Source organism: Periplaneta americana, chromosome 13 (assembly GCF_040183065.1).
Source record: "Periplaneta americana isolate PAMFEO1 chromosome 13, P.americana_PAMFEO1_priV1, whole genome shotgun sequence".
Taxonomy (NCBI): Eukaryota; Metazoa; Arthropoda; class Insecta; order Blattodea; family Blattidae; genus Periplaneta; species Periplaneta americana.
In genome coordinates, this window is record NC_091129.1 from 37,392,373 (window position 1) to 37,415,361 (window position 22,989).

Sequence of the window (22,989 nt, forward strand, 5' to 3'; positions counted from 1 at the left end):
ATTTATATATATATCCTATGCCCTGTGTTGTAGTTAATGATATGATATTGACACAGTGATTCTGTGTCAGTGCTGGACGTCCAATTTTATTGCAAAAAGAGGTTTCTCTACTATTTGTTTACGTTTTACCCCCCCCCCCCAAGTGCTAAATATAATAAATGGTGGAGTGATAAAATGAAACTACTATGTACCTAGGTCATACTCTGAAAAAGATGTTTTTTTTTGTGGTTTTCCACAACGTTGTAAAAGTGGAGCTACCTCATTTTTTGTAGGGAACTCATCAATTGCTTCAACAAAAATGCTACTCTTTTTGTTCAGTTAGAGGAGAAAGATTCATAAGCGAACTTGTTCTGAAATTAATGTTGTCTGGTTAAATCAGGGAAGCGTTTTGCAATTCTAACTCCAGTCATTGCATCAATAAGGCAATTGGAAATCTTAACTGGAACAGAGTTCTCATAATGCGTCACATCTAGGTTTACGGCATTGACGCTGAGAGTTTCGTGAAATAATTTGATCTTTGAAGTAAATTAACAATACCTACCTGTACATATTATCTATGAAAGTGCCCCTGGATGAGGATTACAGGCATCGCGCTGAATAAAATATTAAAAGAATGAATTACCATAGTGCAGACTTCGACTTTCTTCATGGACGGAAATGAATACTTGGCCACGTGTGCTTGTGTTAAATTGGCCAAATCAATGATAAAGATGTCCCTGGGACAATAGTCCTCACACATTCTGACTTCGAAAGTCATCAGAGACATTCTGTACCAATCTTCTATCACAAAATCTGTTGGGTCCTCTGACAGACTCCCGAAACATACTACTCGATCATATTCCGGCGTCAGCTGGGGCATAGCTATGTAGTATCTGAAATAAGAGAATATTAAATGTCAGTGGTTTAATAAATTGTTATTGAAACCTGTGCATTTGTTCAAAAAGTTATTACGCTCTGTTACCATAGTAAATTCATACAATACAGAAAAGGCAAAATTTATGAACTTATAATGGTGTTTACGAAGATTTTGTTTAGAGTTATTGGAATAATAAATTTCGTTTGAGAATATATTAAATTCAAAATTAGTGTATTACTATAACAACTTTCAGCTTAAGAAATATAAAACGGTTAGAGATTGTGTTGGAGTTTGTGTTAACCATTAAGCAAATACACAAAGAATGTATCCACTTGCTAAGCGTGTTGTTTCAATACGTGAAAAGAAGATTGCAATACTTGAGAAGCACCGCTAATATGGCCTAATGCAAGAAATCTGTACCTATTAGTCAAGGGGCCGGGTTCAAACTTGTGATCGGCACGTTCGTCTTCCAGACTACACAGGGAATTATCCTAACAATTATTGTGTCTTTCTTAAGCCATTCACCTTGAATTTTTTTTCTTCCCTTTCTTTCTTCTTTTTTTATTCCTTTTTCTTTTTGATCCGTATGTTCTAGGGTGCCACTATCTTCATCATTATTATTTATTATTCTTGTTTAGACCGTGCTTTCAACATCCTCTCTTACGGGTGTAGTAATTTTCCGCTAGACAGAGCCTTGGTTCAGGTAGTTTCGTAATTTTAAGCCTAGAAAGCTCTACTATTGCATATAGTAATTTGTTAACTTTATTCAGGACAGTTAGCATAGAGGGCATCTTTTTTATTATCTTGATATTACGAGATTTATTTTTCTTGCTGCCTCGGGAACGAAGCTTATTTGAAACTTTAACTGCCATCATTCCTTCCTTGGATTGCGATGCCGATCCCGGGACGAGTGGTAAAGGAATCGAACAGCTTATACCTTCGGAGAAGACGCACGTGAAATGGTGGAGCCAGCGGGACGCACCCCCGTCGGAACTTTCTAGAAGATTTCACGGTAATATCACTACGCCACTCATTACAATCCAGTCAGGGAGACTGGACCGTTGGAAAGTTCTCATGGGTACGAGGAAGTCAGCATACGTCTAACTCATGAGGTTACGGTACAGACACAGTCTAGTATATACAGTCACGAAGCTCATTACGTAGTAAATATGCATCCATAGATAGTTGCTAACCACTAGGATTCCTAATATCGCCTCATTACAGACAATGCGAAATAGTACCGGCACAGTCTATTGTTCCTAGCACCCTCACAACTCAAGATTCGTGAATGTATATACTAGATTGCGGTACAGAGTTGTGAGATTTGAAAGTTTTCTACGAGAGACAGCTGCTCGGATTCTGGTCTCGCTCCGAGCAATACGCGGAACCCAGCAGTACTGCTACCTTAATTTGTATATGTAGAAGTATCTTCCTGAAACTTCAAATCCAGAATATTTTCAGAAAAAAAAATTGTCGGCGCCAAATTTTGAAAAAGCATAAGGACAAAGTAACTCACTAACACGGACATATCTCAGCCACTTTTAAAGATAAATTAAAAACACACTTTAACGTTATAATATTGGCTGTCGAAATTTTAAGATAATGAACAGTAAAAAATGCAAATGCCATCTGTTCCTCTTGAAAACCCTGTTCACTGAAGCTTCAAAAATAGCTTCCCAGCACAGACATGGTCATACAATTGCATGTAATATATTTTTAACATATCAAAGTTTATTTTCAACCGATTTCTTTAAGTTCACTGGCTTTCCACCATATTAAAACCATTATCTCCCCTTAAACACTGGAGATCACTGTCTAGCACAATATCACCACGCCACCGCTTCCATTAGGCTTGTTGTCCCACAGAAACAATATGTGACCGATAAATGGGAAGCAATGCGCATTACGAGACAGTGGCAATATTAATTGCATTATCTACTTTTATTTATTCTGATTATGTTTAGAGCTGCTTCTTTATAGTTTCTCTTTAGTATTTAGTTTCCTTGGATACTGTGCTTTTTTCTCTCTATTTTTGTCTATTTATTAATTTTATTCGTAGATATCATTTGAAAAAAGTAGCCTAATTGTATTTGCTTCAATGTCATTAGAAAAAAATAGACTAATTGTATTTTCTTCAATGTCAATAGGAACTTACTAGCCTATTTGTATTTACTTTTACCCCATTATAAAATAAATAGCTTAATTGTACTTGCTTCAATATCATTAGAAAATAAATAATATACTTTCTTGAGATTTTTCTCGTCCGTACTAATGAACTAGTAACTTCGTTTTAGCCCGAACTTTCCTTAAGATTTTCTATAACTCACAGGACATATGTATCCTGCAAGGCTCCAGTTTAAACTTTTCCTGTCAAGTTTAGGAACTTAGTCATAGTGCAGTGTGTTGCTTACGACATTTAAAATGATTAATCTTCGCAATTACTTAACACAAATTACCGTCTTGACTAGTTACAAAATTATGTCTATGTCATCATCTCAGTCGTGCACAATTCAAATATCAAAGTGCACTTTACAATATTACCATCTCGTTTAAAAGTAGGTAGACACGCTAATTTCAAAGAACTGGAATTAGTTACGAAATAACCAAATTGAGGAAACTTTTATTTAAGGGGTTAAATTAGACTTTTTACTCTTAAAATTTATATGTCTTATAACTTTTAATCCTCCATATCCTTAAGCTCAATGATTATAGAATTGTATATGTTTAATATATGAAAATTTCTTTTCGATCCAAAATGTTTTTGGAATTATGAAAATTCATAATTTTACATTTTCCATTTGTACAGACCCAGGAACAAAATTTGGGCCACCTGAGTAAGCACTGAGCATGCGAACTATGTTATAACTGGAACTTGAAGAATTCAGGTGGCCCAAAGTTTGTTTCTGGATCTGTACCAAACTGCTATTTAAAAATTACTCTTAAGATTTTTAATGTACTTTTAGTAATTTTTTCTTGCCTTAATAATACCATTCGTTTTAAGAAGCCAAGCGCAGTGGTTGGAATATGTGCAGTGAAAGAAGACAATGCATATGAAAAAGTTTTTTCTCATTTTCTCTGTAATATTGCTGAAAATTTGCATCTCTGTAAACATTTAAAAATATATTTTTGGCTTCGTCATAATTTTTTGTATCACTTGAACTTGAGACATTTTGGAACATCTCTTTTCCTTTACTTTAATGTAGCCTTGTTGACTTGTAAATTTATCCGTACTGTACGTTCCAAAACTAAATAATGTGATAATATGTGATCAATGGCGTTCACATGAAAATGAAATACAAATGGCTCAGTTTATGCGTTAACAAATAAGATTTGCATTAATATATAACAAATTAGGAATTCACTTACGCTAATTTACTGATAGTTTTAAACCACTTGCTCTGTGTATTCCAGTCCGACATCATTTCAGGCGAGAGAGACTTGAGCGTGTAGTACAAGTCTATGGCCTGCTTGGTTCTGTCCATGCTGTTCTTGCAGCGTATCAACCAGCGTTCTAACCGGGCCTCATGTAAACTGCCTAAATACAAAGAAAATGCACTGTAATAAGAAGAAACGTTAATCACCTCTGCGCACTGTGTGATTTCTGCCTCTTAATCGGAAATTTCTTTAATGTAAACTATGAAAATTCAGTTATTATATTCATATAATTGCTCAGAGTTTATTTCGATGATATTCTTTATGTCATATTTTGTTAGGATATTAAATTATTCATATTTCTAACATGTATATATATATATATATATATATATATATATATATATATATATATATATATATACACACACATAGGGTGAAAAGTAATTAAGCCGACAAACTCCGGGAGGTTATATGGGACACCAAACGAGCATTTTTCTCTAATGCCATATTGTGCTGTGAGGCACCATTTCGTGAAGACACCAGATCTTATTGTAATTGTCATGCTTTATTGCTTGAGTTTCTTATAAAACTTTTACACAGCAAAATCACTGCAGTAGGTTTTACAAATACCTCCATTGATCTCTATACAAAGATTATATCGGCAGGACATGGATTGTCTAACGCGGTGAAATACTTCAGGATTATCGTTTATTTCTCCTGCTGCAGCAAATATCCGAGCCACCAGGTCTACTCTTGCAAAACTCTAGTTTTGCAACATAGTTTTTCTGCAACCTGCAGACATATGTAATACAGATTTCATGTTAATTTGCGTATCTACTATGGCCAGGAATCCGTGGTGAAACAGAGAATGAAAACATTTCAAAGACTTACTTTAACATTATGAACCATAGTCGAATGCTATTGTTATTACTTATTAGTAGTTAGGCCATAAACCAATGCAACTTGTGTCACCACGCTCAATAACGTCACCTCCCCTCGGTACGGACATGAAGGCGCCGAATTTACGTATGAGACTGTCCGTGTCGCACGGCCTAACACAGTAATATTTCGGCATCGAGAGAAGCTGCAGACCTATGGGAACACTCGTTTGATTTATGATCGTCAATTCTGCAATATTAATGTGATAGTAGACACGTAGATGCAGTGTGAGTGAATAGTAGTGAAAAATGTTTTGTGAGCTGGGAATAATTTCGGAATGTCACTTCATAGCCTGTGAAGAGAATATATATTGCGTGCCTTCGTTATTGAACTCGCACTTTAATAATCGATACCAATTTGAACGCAGTCTAAAACACCCACTTATAAACTATGACTACGCACTGCAGTTTTTTATGTTTTTCAAATCATTATGTTCATTAATTGAATTAAGTAGTTGACTGCAATCAATGCAGCATATGCATCGTTTAGGAATGAAAATGAATAGCAATTTAAAAACATAAGTTTACCTTCAAAGGTTATAAATTAATTCACTAAAAATTAAAGCATCCGATGTTCCCATTAAGCCTAACTGTCTGAAACTTGTGTGCGACCTTCATTTCTGATGTCGATATTATGAAAATTTGATGTTTAGATAGGAGGTGCATTAGAACATATTTGTCTTGGCTCTAAGAAATCATTACCAGGGACGGATCAGTATACTTAGGCTTATTGTGCGCCCTATAAAACCGATAATTTCCAGGGTCCCAACTCCTGCTACTAAGTGCTTTAGAGCCCGCAGATTAAACAATAACTGCAGAATAACGTCTACTAAAAGTGTAATCCTAAAATAGAGAGTAGAGAAAAAATCGACGAGGCTATGGAAATGAGCTTGTCCAGTATAAGTTTTATAACCAAAGACGTATAATCGCTCATAAAATTGTAGAGAAAAATGAACTCCAACCTTGTGAAATTTCCAAAAACGCAATAACTGACAATTTTAAATGTATTTTTAAACAAAAAAAAAAATAGTTCTCCACTTCCTCTTACTGTAACAAATGTTGAGTAACCTTCTGAATTTTAGTTTCTGAAAAACTTCACATGGCTCTACGTAACATCAAGGTTAATATGTCACCTGGCCCAGACAGAACCAGTGTTCGTGTCCTAGGACACTTAAAAACCACACAATTTCTTATTGTTTACTTGAGCAATGCTGCATTTTTTATATGTACTGTAATCTAATCGATTAAAAAAACGAAGATTTATGTTAATAAAACTTCATAACGGCGGAGAGGTAAATATCACTACCATTGTACGCAACTTATGACCCGATCCCTCTGTCTAGGGCAGCGATGTTAAAGCAAGCATATTTTTTCTGACCTTGACGTCATGCGCGTGGATCAAGCGCTGGTATAGAAGGAGGAAGGATTATGTATCTGAATAAGCAACCTGTTGGATTGAGAAAGCAGTAGTGTACAGTACAAACTTCAGACGGAACGTGAAATTTTTATGTTGTTATTTTTATACGACTTCTTTCTGTTTTGGTATTATCTATATTGTCTGTAAAACAAAAGCACTAACACCAATTTCTTAATATTACAGTTGTGTTTTAAACATTAATAAATAGTGAAGAGTTAAGAAGGAATATTCACATAAATTCCATAGTAGTACAACTAAATTGTACTAAGTGAATTAAAACATTAATAAAGACAGTAATATCCCAAAGAAAGAAATTGAGTATGACATGATAAGCTGCAATTGATATTGATGGTATCTTATAAAAGTAATCAATAAACTAAAGCGCTTTCAGAATAAGGAGGCATGTAAGGCGGAGCTAGTTCAGGCTGGTCTATGTCGACTAGCCACTGACAGTGAAACGGTGTTGCCTAGTTAAATCATCGCGAAGTCTCGCTGAAGCGTCGCGTATTAGTTTCTTTCTTGCGCGCACTATACTTATGGCTAGGAATGAATTTTAAGCTATTCCATTCGATAGGGCTCTGAATTCTGAATCCAACAGTACAAGAATGGTAATTGTATGTCTACTGGTTCGCGTGTTATCGCTTTAAGACTAAACAGAGATATCCAACCTACAGCATAGAATATATTTTGCTCTGAATTCCGTCTCTGAAAACGGAGATAGAATCTATTTATTTTCAAATTCAGATGTGGACTGTTTTCTCTTGTGTGATGTGTAACTCACCGTAACAATGTCTCTTGAAGGGATTACAATTGGCTCTGGTGTTTCATCTGTTAGGCCTATACGCAAAGGGATAGTCCAACACTCACAAGCGAGGAGTATGGTATTTTTGTATATAATTTTTTTAAAGGACTAACTTATGATTCAGTGCGTGTCAGTTCTTCACGAACAAAGAATCTGACTGCAGAGACGTGTGGTTTAGAAGTGCATACGTTATCTCATATTCTCGGACAGGGCAAAGAGACAATTAAAATAGGTGGTATACTTCAATTTACCTCTCCTGGAAAATAACGCAAAACAAACGTGTTAATTATTTGTACAATTTTCAGAACCGTGTATTACTTCATCGTACGATATTTCAAATACGGTACATTAGCAATATGTGTTAGCAGTGCCATTATAATAGAACGTGGAAAGAAGAAGAAAGCTGAGAATAATCATAAGTACGATTTTCACTTTTCATTGGAATATTATACATGGTGTAATACGAAATATTGCATAAACATGAGATATTTGGATGATATTGTAAACATAAACACTCCTGTCTCTTTTTCCATGAATTATACGAAGAGCATTAACAACATTCTTCCTTAAGAGCATTAGAAAACTTCATAAAATGAAGCACATTAACTACATTTCACTTTTAAAATAAATACAGGCGTGCTAGGAACGAGAAGATTTTATAATTCCAAAACTCAATTCCTATTTTAAAAACCTTTATATATATTACACTTTATACGATTTTTTTCTAATATACAATTTTATCTTCAATATATTAACGATATTATTGGATTACGGTTTTCATATTCGCTTCTGTACAACTATCTTCACTCGTAGGTTTATATTGCTACAGACCAGAGTGATAGAACATAGAATCCTGGACTTCTAGGTAGGTATAAGCTTGAGGATTAAATTAAATTAGATAGGCTTGATTTAATAAAGTAAAAGAAAGTAATCTTCAGTTTCAATATGAGTACTGAATTAGGCCTACATATGAACAGATATGCTTATATTCTTATAGCCGGATTCTTAGCCAGAATATGGAACACTGGACCTCTAGATATGTAAAAATTATATGATAAAATAAAATTAGACAGACTTAGTTTATCAGAGAAAAATAAAATACTCTACAGTTCCAGTATGAGTACTGAATTATATATGAACACACATTATAATTACGTTGCATTATAGAAAGATTCGTAACCAGAATGTAGAACCCTGACCCCTAGGTATGTATAAGTTAGAGAATTAAATTAAATTATATATGCTTCATTTAACGGAGGAAAAATAAAATACTTTCCAACTTCAATACTAAATTACGTATCTACAGATATGTTTTCGTTTTGTTATCGCTAGATTCTTAGGCTGCCCCTACAAACAAACTGTACCTTATCTTTCCTCTGGAGAAATAAACAATAATAAATTCAGCTTTGCTGTACAAGGAAGCCTGAGTAGGAATTAAAATATTCTGTCTCAGATATTAGCAAAGTAAATTTCTACATATCTTCACTTTATTTCGCAAGTCAGTGACTCCAAGAGCTACTGATCTATGAAGCGAAGAAGTAATAAAAATTTCGATGAGAATTACTTCAGTAAGAGTAATTATATTTAAACATTACACACAATGAAGAAACAGGTCTCGACCCGCTTGCTCAGCGAGAGGGCTGCAACTGATATGTTCTGTCCTTATCTGTTGTCTCTGTCTTCCACGTCTCGTGCACCGTGCACTGTGTGACAACGTCGAACTGTTGCTAGCACTCAATTGGCTTAGGCCATATGCCTTCTTATTCTGAAACCGCTATAATCAAAACAATATTATAGTACAAAGCAAAGTTACCTAGGTATATGTTTCAACTGTAACTAATATTACATAACAAAACTATTATCGCATTATCCGTTTAAGGTGATATTGGTCCGCAACTTCCTGTCATCAGAATATTAAATTATTTTCTCGAAATCTGTTGAAGCTATAGAGCTTACGTTTTTATAACACATGGGCACATATCTCTTGTCTGTGATGTAACAGTAGTTGCTTTGTTAATTCATTACCATGCGAATATTTTCAAAATTTGTAATACACTATCTTCTGTAATACGTATTTACAATATATTAAATTTACGAAAACATTGTTTCAGTACCTGTAAGGCTACTAAATAAACATATCTTAAATGTTTAGTTTTCTGTCAAAAAGTAGAGAAAATGTTTCTTTTGAACAAAAAAAAGCACGCTTGTGAAAAATGAACATTAAAAATAAAACTTACATTCTTATAATGAATTTATACTTCTCAGAAAAATCTGAAATTTAACATGAACACAGTTGTAATAATTTCTCTTCCCTTTATCCATTGAATCAGTGCTGCCTATCCCTGTACACAGTTCGACCAAGCTGCATATACTACCTCTTTCGTCTGTCTCTTTCCTTTCCGCTGCAAAGCGCTCAGGTTCTCCTGAGCTCTGAAGCGCCCGCTTGCCCATATGGGCATCAGTTGACATGACTGGTCTAGGGTAATGTGATCTGCCGCATCTGTCTGTAGTGGTAGCGGGGATTGGAATGTTGCTGCGCTTGAGTCTAAGGGGTAGATAGGGGAGGAAGGAATATATCATACTGAAATTAATTTTAGATAGGGGAGGAAGGAATATATCATACTGAAATTAATTTTACTTCTAATAGGAGGTACTTGCAATATTAATGTTTGTAATATCATACATATAATATAGAGTATTATGTACAATATACAACACTTGTATTTGTTATTTTATTGTAGCTTATTAAATTAACTTGTTTCTATGGATGATATTTCCATAATTAAAGTTTACTGAAAACAAAAAAGAGGAAGAGAATTACAATGAAACAAAAGTACTACTGATCTACTACTGATCTTCCTGGTTTACAATGTCGTGACAGTTGCGTTGCAATGCACAGTGATATTCATACGAATATTCTCAAAACGAAAATTCCTACGGTATAGTCACTTAATAGAAGTTTATATTGAGAAAATCTTCTCTCTACATCAGAGGATATTGTAGGTTCAGTCGCACTCAGTAGCGCAGTTGGTATAGCGCTGGCCTTCTATGCTCGAGGTTGCGGGTTCGATCCCGGCCGAGGTCGATGGCATTTAAGTATGTTTAAATGTGACAGACTCATATTATCACATTTACTGGAATGTAGAAGAACTCCTGCGGGACAAAAATTCCGCCACGCCGGCGACGCTGATATAACCTCTGCAGTTCGAGCGTCGTTATATAAACCATAATTTTTTTAGTAGATTCAAAACGATAATAATTTATACGGTATGTGTGTCTTTGTAATATTGATGAGACTGTTTTTCATTTCCACATAGCATATCTCTGATCTCACAAAATGCAGAATATCCACAATTCTTGCAAATGTATAACTGACTATGGCAGTCATGTCAATTGATGCGCATTGAAGCAAGCGCGCGCTTTGGAGCTCAGGAGAGCCTGAGCGCTTTGCAGTGGAAAGGAAAGAGACAGACGAAAGAGATAGTATATTATGCCGTTTGGTCGAGCTATATTCAGGGATAGCAAGACTGATTCAATGGATAAAGGGAAGAGAACTTATTAAAACTGTATCCATGTTAATTTTTAGATTTGTCTGAGAAGTATAAGTGCATTATAAGAATGTAAGTTTTAATTTTAATGCTCATTTTTCACAATTTTGATTTTTTTTATTCAAAAGAAATATTTTCTCAACTTTTTTTATATAAACGTGAAATTTTCAGATATAGGCCTATTTATTTAGTAGCCTTACAGAATGTTTTCGTAAATCTAATATACCTTAAATACGTATTACTGAAGATAGTGCAATGAAAATTTTGAAAATATTCGCATTGAAATTATTTGTAAGGAAATGAATTAACAAAGCACTACTGTACTGTTACATCATACGCAAAAGATACATGCCCATGTGTTGTAAAAATGTCAGCTCTATAGCTTCAGCATATTTCGAGAAAATAATTTAATATTCTGATGATAGGAAGTTGCTCACCAATATCACCTTAAAAGCATAATGGGATAAAGGTTTTGTTATGGATTATTAGTTACACTTTAGAACAAATACAGTACCTAGGTAACTTTGCTTTGTACTGTAATATTGTTTTGATAGGTTTATTGATTACTTTTATAAGGCAGAAGTACCATCAATATCAATTCCAACTTATCATGTCATACTCAATCTCTTTTTTTGAGATAGACCTATCACTTTCTTTATGAATGATGTGTTTCATCCATTTAGTACAATATAGTTGTATTACTATGGAATTTATGTGAATAATCCTTCTTAACTCTTTATTATGTTATTAATGTTTAAAACACAACTGCAATATTAACAAATTGGTATTAGTACTTTTGTGTTAGAGACAATATAGATAATATCAAACAGAAAGAAGCCATATAAAAATAACGACATAAAATTTCACGTTCCGTGTGAAGTTTGTGCACCACTGTTTTCTTAATCCAACAGGCTGCTTATTCATATACACAACCCTTGCTCTTTCCATATTTAGCGCTTGAATATTAAGAATGTTATGTTTCATTTAACGATGCTCGCAACTGCAGAGGTTATATCAGCGTCGCCGGATGTGCCGGAATTTTGTCCCGCAGGAGTTATTTTACATGCCAGTAAATCTACTGACATGAGCCTGTCGCATTTAAGCACAATGAAAAGCCATCGACCTGGCCCGGGATCGAACCCGCAGCCTCTAACGCCTGATGCCCGCGCAAGATATTAAGGTCAGAAAAATTCGCTTGCTTTGACATCACTGGACTATGGTATCACTATCTACGGTCATTGGTTTTGTAGGCATACGTAAGTCCCTGATGCATTTGTTTGTGTTCAGTACCTTCCGCTGCAGTGTGTTACGTCATACCAAGCGGAAGGCCGGTTTATTGGATACGGTTCTGACTAGTGATGAGCAGAATATCATTGACCTGTGATTTTATCACGGTGATCGAAAAATCACGATCACACTTGTGATTAAACAGCTCTTTAAGCAGTGATCATAGATTGAAGGCTAAAGTGCTCACCAGTAAAGTGCACAGCAGACAGTTCACGTTATATTCTCACGGCTCTGCTTGCGTTGCGCTGCTGCTGTGTTTATGCTACCTGGTGACAAAACTGGAGTATGCATATCAAGCCTCATAACCCAAACAAGTGGGGTACTGCAGGGTGATCCAATTAGTCCGACGCTGTTCAACATTGTCATAGTTGATTTAAACAACGTAACACACGGACTGGACGTCACAATAATCTTACAAGGCGACGACATGGTTTTAGGCTCAAGCAAGAGAGAGGACCTTCAAACAGCAGTAGACAGACTAGAGGACTGGGCAACAGACGACTTTAAAATCAACAGAAACAAAAGTGTTATGATGATTTTCAGGAAAGGAGGAAGAATGGCAGCGGAAGACAAGATAACGCTACACGGAGAGGAACTCCAGAGAGTCAACTATTTTCGGTACCTAGGGATCACCCTGAAGACAACCGGACTGTCCTTCAAAATTCATATCCGCGAGAGAATAGCGGCAGCTATAAGAGGAATATACACTACTGGGTGTTCAGTTCAAAGTGTGTCATGGCTCGCTGTATGCCGTCATGTGGCTTGCCGATGAGCCTAGAGAATTCAATCTTCCTACACTTCCGCAGAGGTGTATAACCTATGAGGCAGAGAAGTTGCCTAGCAAGTACGGCGTTCATTCTGAAGAGTACGTACCGATACGTACGGTAACGCCGGTAGTGGCAGGAATGTAAACTGTTTGGAAATACGTACTGTCGGGATGTGGGGAGAGGGTTAAGACGATTACTTACGTATTTGTTGACATTAACTTCGACGGTCAACATGGACACGGAGCATTTGATTTGTGTTGCGGAATGTTACCGTACGCAACCGATGATAACAAATACCCTGCGTACGACTTGCCGGCGCAAAACACAGTTTGAAAGAGGTTATGGTAGCTCACAGACCGTACAAACCGCCATCTGTTGCTACGACGTTCAAGTTATACCGTACACGTTCTCAAGTTCAGATTGAAGAACGCCTTAAATAATAGGCAACTTCTCTGACATATAGCTGAAACTCGCTTCAAATCGGTGACCCAACAACAGTGACGTCATGACACACTTTGAAATGAACACCCAGTATAATGGATCTAAGAAGACTCTCCCTGACAACAGCCATGGAACTATTCCGGACAAAAATAATGCCAATAATAACATACGTCATAGAGCTAATATGGGAACACCTCAAAACATCAGAACTTGCAGCAATAGACTCAGTCAAAACAAGAATTTTGAAGGTAACATTGGGCATCTCCAAGACAACATAATCACGATTAGCGTACGAGCTGGCGAAAGAAACCTTCTTTATCGAGGACATGAAGGACAAGATGCTACTGCCATCTACACAACGGGGAACGGAACACATCCGACAGATGGAGGAGAAAAGAGCCGAGATATTCGAGGAATTCTACACATCAGACGCCAAAAGCGATAGAAGTTGGGCGGGACCTAACCAGGAACTACGAAGCGCAATCACGCGCCTAGTTGTCCATGGCTTCTACCATAAGTTCTGCGAAAAAATATATTTCCATGAACCAAGTGAAAACTGCGTGTGTAATCTGTGCAATAAGAAATGTGAAAGATACCATTTTGACAAATGCAAAAATCGCACAAAATCATTGAGCAAATATTGTAAAGAACCGTAGAGCACCCAACGAACTTATGCACTTTCGTGCGCGTTTCTACTTTATATAAAGTGAAACGAATATTTTGTAAAACTGGGAACAACTATGCCCTCGAACTGTGAGCACCCGATTTTAACAATACATTCAGTGTAGACAACTCAGTAGATTTTAGGTTGATCCTGGCAAATTTCAATTCCTGAAAGCCAAAAATATACTGTCAGCGGCCATTCGAAAATCTTTCAAGATTTTACATTTCTTAATTGACTCTATTATTTTAAGCAGTTCAGTTATTAATTGGCTACGCTATTCAACTAGTAAAATTACAAATCACGGACTATATAACAAAATTTGACCAAATAAGACAATGACTAAAAAAATAACAATGTTTCATTTATCTTTTGAATGATGTGTGATTGTCAAATTTTCTATTTTTCCGTTTTTATACCTATATAATATTTCACTTCAGGAATACTGGACAAGATCAAATGGACAATCATTATATTGGGTAGCCAGACGACAAATGTTCAGTATGTCTAGAGCATTAGATTAATTAAATAAATAAATGAATACTGACTCAAAAATAGTTATAGAATTAAAAACAAAATATTTTTCATGGCAGATTTTCCCAACAGTTTAGTTTTAGCAGATTGCTAGGTGGAACCCTAGATAATATGTGATCTGGGCTGAAGCAAAAAAAAAAAATCGCATTAACTTGGCTACACTCTATGGATTGCCGAGCTTTCGGGCTTTCTCTGAGTTCATTTTGAAGACCTTCGAAACAAGCAAGATGTCCCTTCAAAAACCAAATCGAAATAGAACTCTGACTAGTGCTTTATGGAATTTTTTTCACACCAGAAGTGACAATACAACATGCCACATGTAATATTGGAAACAGAAGTTTTCATATAGAACTACTACCTCAAATTTGCACAGACATCTATTGTCGAGGCACCCAATGGTATCGTTGACTGCTTTGGACGAATCTAGACTGCCTAGGAGTCTTAATTAGGTAAGATGTGTAAAATAATAAATAATTACATAACTTATATCAACTTAGGGTTAAAAATTAACACATTGCAGTCACTCATTGTTCAGGAAGTTTAAAGTGCTACTTTCAGGTTACAGTATACGATTTGCAAAATATTAGAACTTAGGAACAAAACTAAACTTCCTCTGAAAGAGCTATGGATTGCTATTTTATATCTCTAGCGTTATACATGTGACTTACTTGAAATATTTAAATTGAGTAAATGCCAAAATGTTTTCCATTTCTTTTCACAAGAAGCACATAATTCAATTACTATGTTTATAAATCTAAATAAAGTTATTGTATTGTAAAAGTAATATCCTACAGGTCCTAAGAAGTGTTTAAGTTAGGGGACTAACATAAATAGTCAATGGTCTAATAGGAATATATTATGAATACATTTTAGTGATCTCATTAACATTGGGTTATATATTTCTCACGTTAAAGTGCTGTCCTTTTTAACTTTCCGAATAAAAAAAATTCAACGTAATGCAGTGACGAAGCCAGAGGGAGGGGATGGTCTAACAAGACTGAAGCACCTAACCTAGATGCTCAGGGTTATAAATATCTTCATTCTCGAGAGTGAAAACCGAGAACTCTTCACGAGTTAAATATTCCCTGCAATGATGAAAATATTCCTCTCACAGGACGACGTTTAAGAAATGAATTGTAGCGGAGATTTTTTGAAAAATTTTGTTCACTCTCACAAGAAGGGAAAGGGGTGGTAGCGTACATGGAAGATCTGAAATCTGACTCTTGGATCATCAATAGAAAAAAACTACTGTATCTTCCTCGGAGTGGACTAACACCATCAAGATGTCCACTAATTTATCAGAATTTTGATCCGTTCCTGGGCTTTCTCCACACACCGACTCTGCCGTCAGCCGAGATGCCAGGAAGTCGAAATTCTTAGTCATGTGCCCGAAAGAGGCATTGTTGCGGAATGCACGTCACCTCAAAGTTCGAAGATTTATTGAAACCGTTCTCCTTATTGCACAGAGGAAACCGTACGAAGAAGTTCATTGGTTAGCAGAGGATGGGTCAACAAGAGCAACAGACATTGTGGCAATCGATCGACGAAGTGGAGGGAGACTTATTTTTTGATTCGACGATACGTTTGCAAAAGATCAGCAGCAGGTCACTGAAATCAATGACGGAAAGAGCCCATCTACAGCCAATACATTCCTCACTTAAGTGAGAGGTACAACATTGCATGGGATTTTGAATTGAATTGAATTTAACGGAGGGGGGCACTATGGCCCAGGACTGCAACTTGTTAAGATCTATTGCGCTGGCTCTCTGGAGACGTATTCCCAAACCCACATCGGCTGACCACAGTAAGTTTCTGTGTGCCCAGATTTCGAGCAGGCAACCGCTCTCGTCCCTAGGCCAACACTTTCCATGCGTCGCCAGCCGGCGTTCGGGGAATGCTACGGAATGGTAACGAAATGGAGAAATGGTGACGGAATGATATATATGCCTAATTTGGGGGAAAACGGGAAAACCCCAATTGCGACCTTCGCCACAAGTGTCACTATGGATTTTTTCAATGAAAAAATTACAGATTTGACCGAGAGTCGAACCCGGGCCGTCTGCATGACAGTCTGAAGGTCTGACTATTCAGCCACAGCAGAGGGTTACATTACATGGGAGGCAGAGTGTCTCTCTTTTTTTGGTGCAAGAGGAACATTATTTAAATACATAACATCTACATCCTTAGCTACACGTGCGAAAATGTGAAAATAATTGTATGAAGATCCTGAGTGATTCGTTATCCATTCTCCACAGTTTCTTATATAGAAACTAAAATAATTTCGCATTATAATATGGCAGTATATTGTATGCAGTTTCTATTTTTTGCTTCAAATTGTTTATTGCAAACTTTCATATGTTTATTGTGTTTCTGGATCCCTGAAATCAGCCGAAGTTTTCGTTCAGATTTTCCTCATTTTAGAAATTTGGTGTATAACTCATATTCAATAAAGTCATTTTTTTATATAGCAAGGCTTAGATTGCAAGGGTAGAGTTGTTTATTTTTAGTAGGTTTCTTTACGACGCTTTATCAACATCTTGAGTTATTTAGCGTATGAATGAAATGATGGTGATAATGCCGGTGAAATGATCCGGGATCCAGTTAATCAGCATTTGCTCATATTGGGTTGAGGGAAAACCCCGGAAAATATCTCAACCAGGTAACTTTCCCCGACCGAGAATCGAACCCGGGTCACTGGGTTTCGCGGCCAGACACGCTGACCGTTACTCCACAGGTGTGGACAGAGTTGTTTAAGTTTGACATAACCTTAATCCTGGTGCGTTCAGCGCGGACATTTCTACCCTTCGAACAATGACGTAGACCTATAATATCATATAAGCGTGTGCCTGCATGCGATTCTGATATCCTACGACACTGTTTCACTTCATTTAAAGACTAGAAATGTCTACGCTAACATAAATAAATAGTCTATGTAACTGAACGAACGTATTAATTCACATGCAACACATACGTGTATATTTCTTACGTACCAGATTCTTTAGGCAGATGGGGCTCCATTGCTAGCCATTTCTTCAGAGCTTCTACCGATTCCTTCACCCTTTGTTCATTTAATTCATATTCTTTCCAGATTTTTTGTACCACGTCTTTATCCGGTGCTCGGAATTCTTTCGCCATTATATATTCGTAGTCTGGAAATAAAAACATGTAATAATTATAAGAATAAAAACATTCGAGATTTATATAAGGGTATAAAGGAATTTAAGAACGGATATCAGCCAAGGGTAAACGTGATCAAGGATGAGAATGGTGACTTGCTTGCAGACTCTCCATCAATCCTAAACAGATGGAAAAACTATTTTGCGCAACTACTAAATGTACATAGGCCAAATAGAAATGATCGGGACGAAATCGAAATACAAACTGCTGAGTCATTTATACCCGAACCCACGCTTTCAGAAGTCGAAATTGCGATAGAATATCTGAATAAGTACAAGTCTCCAGGTATCGATCAAATTCCAGCAGAATTAATACAAGAGGGTGGAAGTGCATTATATAGCGAAATTTATAAACTTGTACTTGCTATTTGGGAAAAGGAAATTGTACCAGAACAATGGAAGGAGTCCATAATTGTACCTATTTTTAAGATGGGGGACAAAACCAACTGTGGTAACTTTCGAGGAATATTACTTTTGTTGACGTCGTACAAAATTTTGTCCAATATTCTTTTGAGAAGATTAACTCCGTACGTAGATGAAATTATTGGGGATCATCAGTGCGGTTTTCGGCGTAATAGATCGACTATTGATCAGATTTTTTGTATTCGACAGATAATGGAGAAAAAATGGGAGTATAAGGGTACAGTACATCAGTTATTCATAGATTTCAAAAAGGCATATGACTCGGTTAAGAGGGAAGTATTATATGATATTCTTATTGAATTTGGTATTTCCAAGAAACTAGTTCGATTAATTAAAATGTGTCTCAGTGAAACATACAGCAGAGACCGTGTAGGTCAGTTTCTATCTGATGCTTTTCCAATTCACTGCGGGCTAAAGCAGGGAGATGCACTATCACCTTTACTTTTTAACTTCGCTCTAGAATATGCCATTAGGAAAGTTCAGGATAACAGGCAGGGTTTGGAATTGAACGGGTTACATCAGCTTCTTGTCTATGCAGATGACGTGAATATGTTAGGAGAAAATACACAAACGATTAGGGAAAACACGGAAATTTTACTTGAAGCAAGTAAAGCGATCGGTTTGGAAGTAAATATCGAAAAGACAATATATATGATTATGTCTCGTGACCAGAATATTGTACGAAATGGAAATATAAAAATTGGAGATTTATCCTTCGAAGAGGTGGAAAAATTCAAATATCTTGGAGCAACAGTAACAAATATAAATGACACTCGGGAGGAAATTAAACGCAGAATAAATATGGGAAATGCGTGATATTATTCGGTTGAGAAGCTCTTATCATCCAGTCTGCTGTCCAAAAATCTGAAAGTTAGAATTTATAAAACAGTTATATTACCGGCCGTTCTGTATGGTTGTGAAACTTGGACTCTCACTCTGAGAGGGGAACATAGGTTAAGGGTGTTTGAGAATAAGGTGCTTAGGAAAATATTTGGGGCTAAGCGGGATGAAGTTACAGGAGAATGGAGAAAGTTACACAACACAGAACTGCACGCATTGTATTCTTCACCTGACATAATTAGGAATTTAAAATCCAGACGTTTGAGATGGGCAGGGCATGTAGCACGTATGGGCGAATCCAGAAATGCATATAGAGTGTTAGTTGGGAGACCTAAGGGAAAAAGACCTTTAGGGAGGCCGAGACGTAGATGGGAGGATAATATTAAAATGGATTTGAGGGAGGTGGGGTATGATGATAGAGACTGGATTAATCTTTCACACGATAGGGACCGATGGCGGGCTTATGTGAGGGCGGCAATGAACCTTCGGGTTCCTTAAAAGCCATTTGTAAGTAAGTAATAATTATTTTCGTTAATTCATGTGTAATACATATGTTTAAAATGTTGAAGCTTCATTGTGTGGAAATAATGATTCATACTGATTTTGTAGTTGTGCGTACGTATTCAGTACATAATATGATCTATTGTAGTTACCTACACGATACAGATTACAACATTGTGGATGACAGTATAATAATTTAAAATTCTTTCTTATATTTTTTGTAATATGGATTGTTGTTATAATGTTTATATTAATTATTTAAACTTGAATAGCTTATATTATAGAGCGTGACATTGAAGATGTTAATGACATTTATTTAATCTTTAAGTATTTATAATACAATATTTTATAGCTCCGATGTAACATACTTAAATACGAAACATAACTTTGTAATTCTGAGAGATTTAAATTAAGTAACAGGAGTTGACATGGACAAAAACTTAACCTCACGAGTTCTGTGATATTTTGTTTTATTGTTACAGTTCACATCAAAAAAAGTAATTGACTTAAGAAAGAAAGCTGAAAAATTCTGCAGGTTACAGTTAGGGCACAAATGCGGATATATTATACTATACTTCGGATCTCTGTACTACATCTTGTATCATTATCATGTATGAAGTATTGTATAGTATAGGCTACTATACCCTCAGGACTCAGAATTTACGATCCCTGTCTCCCGTATCTTTCCCAACGGTATACCCTACCAATGATTTATCTAGCATTAGGGGAGGTGTTTCAGATTAACATGCCCATATTTAAAAGTGTTTCAGGTTGTCTCACTTCATTATGTAAAAGTATATTAAGCATAATCAAAGATAAATGAAATATTTACATCGTGACCTATATTTTTCTCAGTAAAAATAAAATAAATAAAAATTACGCCAAAAAAATTCAAGATGATTATAAAGTACAAAGTATAAAGGTATATGAAAAAATGTAGAAACATACCTTCAACATAATATGCAACAAAACACATCATTATGTATTAAATATTTGCCAATTAGCGTAAACTCAATGAACTTTAAATCCTGTAAGCCATGTGTAAGCCAAAGGTAGGTTAATTTAATAAGTCAGAATGAAACTAACAACGTGAGCATTAGAACTGAATTAGGTCCATTGAATTCCTAATTAGGACATGCACCTCGAAATACCACTATTCTGGAATTAGGTTAGACTCAAGAAGAAGAGAAAGCAGCTATCTTTGTGTGCTGAACTATTAGAGAAGATCCTATATGACGTAATGTGATATAAATTCTCACTCACAGATTTGCAAACGTTCGTCACTCCGTGGAATCCAGCACTCACTGACTTGTTCCGTTGCAGACTGTGTTATATTATCAAATTGGTAGAATCATATATTTGTACAATATCTCTCTAAATTGAACACACGCCAATTTTTTTATCGTATGTTATTTTAAAACACGATAGTGGATATATACAGTAAGGGCGACTTAACTCTTTCACCTCCGATAGCATATGAAATATTTAAGATATACTCGTACACAAACCGACAATTTGCAAGATCAATTACATCGAAGGGAACATCAAATATACCTAAAGTATTTTTTGTATATGATATACTTCTGATGCTATTATAGTCAACTTTCTTTTTTTTAAATGAGAACCAAGTATGTTTTGTATTGCAAATGTTGCGTTAGTTCTGTCTAATAACAACTGACTGTACTGACTATTTGCATGTCACCGATAAAAGTAAACACAAGCGATGTCTGACTGGGGATCGAACAGATGGAGGACAACATTTTGTGTATACTAAAATGTACAGTATATCGTGATTGTGATTTAATTTTTTTTACTAAAAACCGCCAAAATACCATGCAACATTTCTTTTATGGAATAAAATTTATTCTGATTGAAATTACTGTATTTAGAAGTTTTATTTTTTAACCAATGACACCAGGTTGTCATTTGACATTTGCTCTCTTGGGAGCGGCTTACTTGTAACCCACTTCTGAGGTTGAGGCGCATGGAAGGCGGAGTTACAGTACCCCGATGATATTATGATAAGATGATGGGATGATTATTATTGCCAGGAGATGTCTAAGTCTAACCTAATTTCCAAACCATGGACGAACACAGGAACATTTCCCTTTTGAGGAAAAATTCCTGTGTTCTAACTGGGGATCGAACCCAAGACCTGATGAAATGTAGTGTCAGAAGCTCTGACCTCTAGCCCATGAGGCTGGTCAGTTAAAAAAATTAAAACCTATACATTTTATGTTACAAACACTGGTTTTATCTTCGTTAGCCTTCTATGGAATTAGGTTTTGTGTACGCGAAAATACTATGGAGAGCATGGTGCCCATACAAGAGACCCTTGATTATTTCTAGTGAAAGGTAAACATATATATATATATATATATATATGTATTTTGGATAATGAATCATAGTACAGTATTGAATAAGTTATATTTCATTGTTATAGGAGATACCATGAACAACTTCTTCTCATTGTAGGTCTACTGAGTTACCATATTATGGGAGTTCAAGTTCTGTGTGTATTGCTGACGGAGTAGGGAGACAAAATTGAATTCTGGTTCCTCTCATCTCACCACTTTATACACAGTTCGTGCTGAAAATCCTTTTGATGTACAAATATCCCAGTCTCATATCTACTCTCCATAACCTACCTCAATAAAAGATACAGCTGAAGTAAGTGATAGTATTCTGATATTGACGTTGGAATGTGAATACGATACATGTTCCCTGATCTTGGACTTCAACGAAGACGTGGGTACAATGTCATAGTCAGTGACCTTATTGTACACAGTGATGAGATCAAATGACATCAATGCTGAGGACGATAACACACATAATGATGTCATTGTATTATTAGGAAGATCCAAGAAGAGAGGAAAAAGAAAAAAAATGGAGGTCAAAATAGAGATGACAGAAAACGTGCATTATTACAGATTACTTACTTAAATCATCGAGGGAAAGTTGATTACAATTATTCGTGAAATATTTAATTAAGATATTTTTATTAACTATTTTTATCATTTAATATTCATTATAATAATATATTATTGTCATAATGTTTAATGTGTAATGTTTGTTACAGTATTAAATTCTGCTTATGCTTCAATTGTGATTTTTTAATATAATAATTGCTTGCTGGATGCATTTTCAGCAATATGAAAACATTGAAAATTTTCTAAATATTATATAGGCCTACATGGGGCTTAGTTTAATTGCATATAAAGAAGATTGTAAGTTAAAGTGATATGTAGCAACCACGTTAAGGTCTATCTGGGCTTTCTAATGATTAATGCATATCAAAATACACTATAGGGATTTACATCAACAATGTAAGCGCCGTACTTCGCCGCCTAACTGATTGATGCGTAAATCTTATGGCAGCGGTCATTAGCGCAGAGCACCCTTGGGCTAGCAGTGGAGAAGACA

At 35.8% G+C, this 22,989-nt stretch overlaps 1 protein-coding gene across 1 annotated transcript in view; it reads right to left on the reverse strand.

Moving 5' to 3' along the window:
- Positions 1-20,916, reverse strand: part of LOC138711801 (alpha-tocopherol transfer protein-like) — a 43,997-nt gene extending 23,081 nt beyond the window's left edge. The window contains exons 1-4 of the mRNA XM_069843043.1: positions 20,830-20,916; positions 17,617-17,775; positions 4,223-4,391; positions 623-872 (exon numbers count right to left, since the gene is read on the reverse strand). Of these exons, the coding sequence (XP_069699144.1) occupies positions 623-872; positions 4,223-4,391; positions 17,617-17,761 (564 nt within the window). The 5' untranslated portion in view covers positions 17,762-17,775; positions 20,830-20,916. The remainder of the gene's footprint in view (positions 1-622; positions 873-4,222; positions 4,392-17,616; positions 17,776-20,829) is intronic.
- Positions 20,917-22,989: the final 2,073 nt, after the last annotated feature.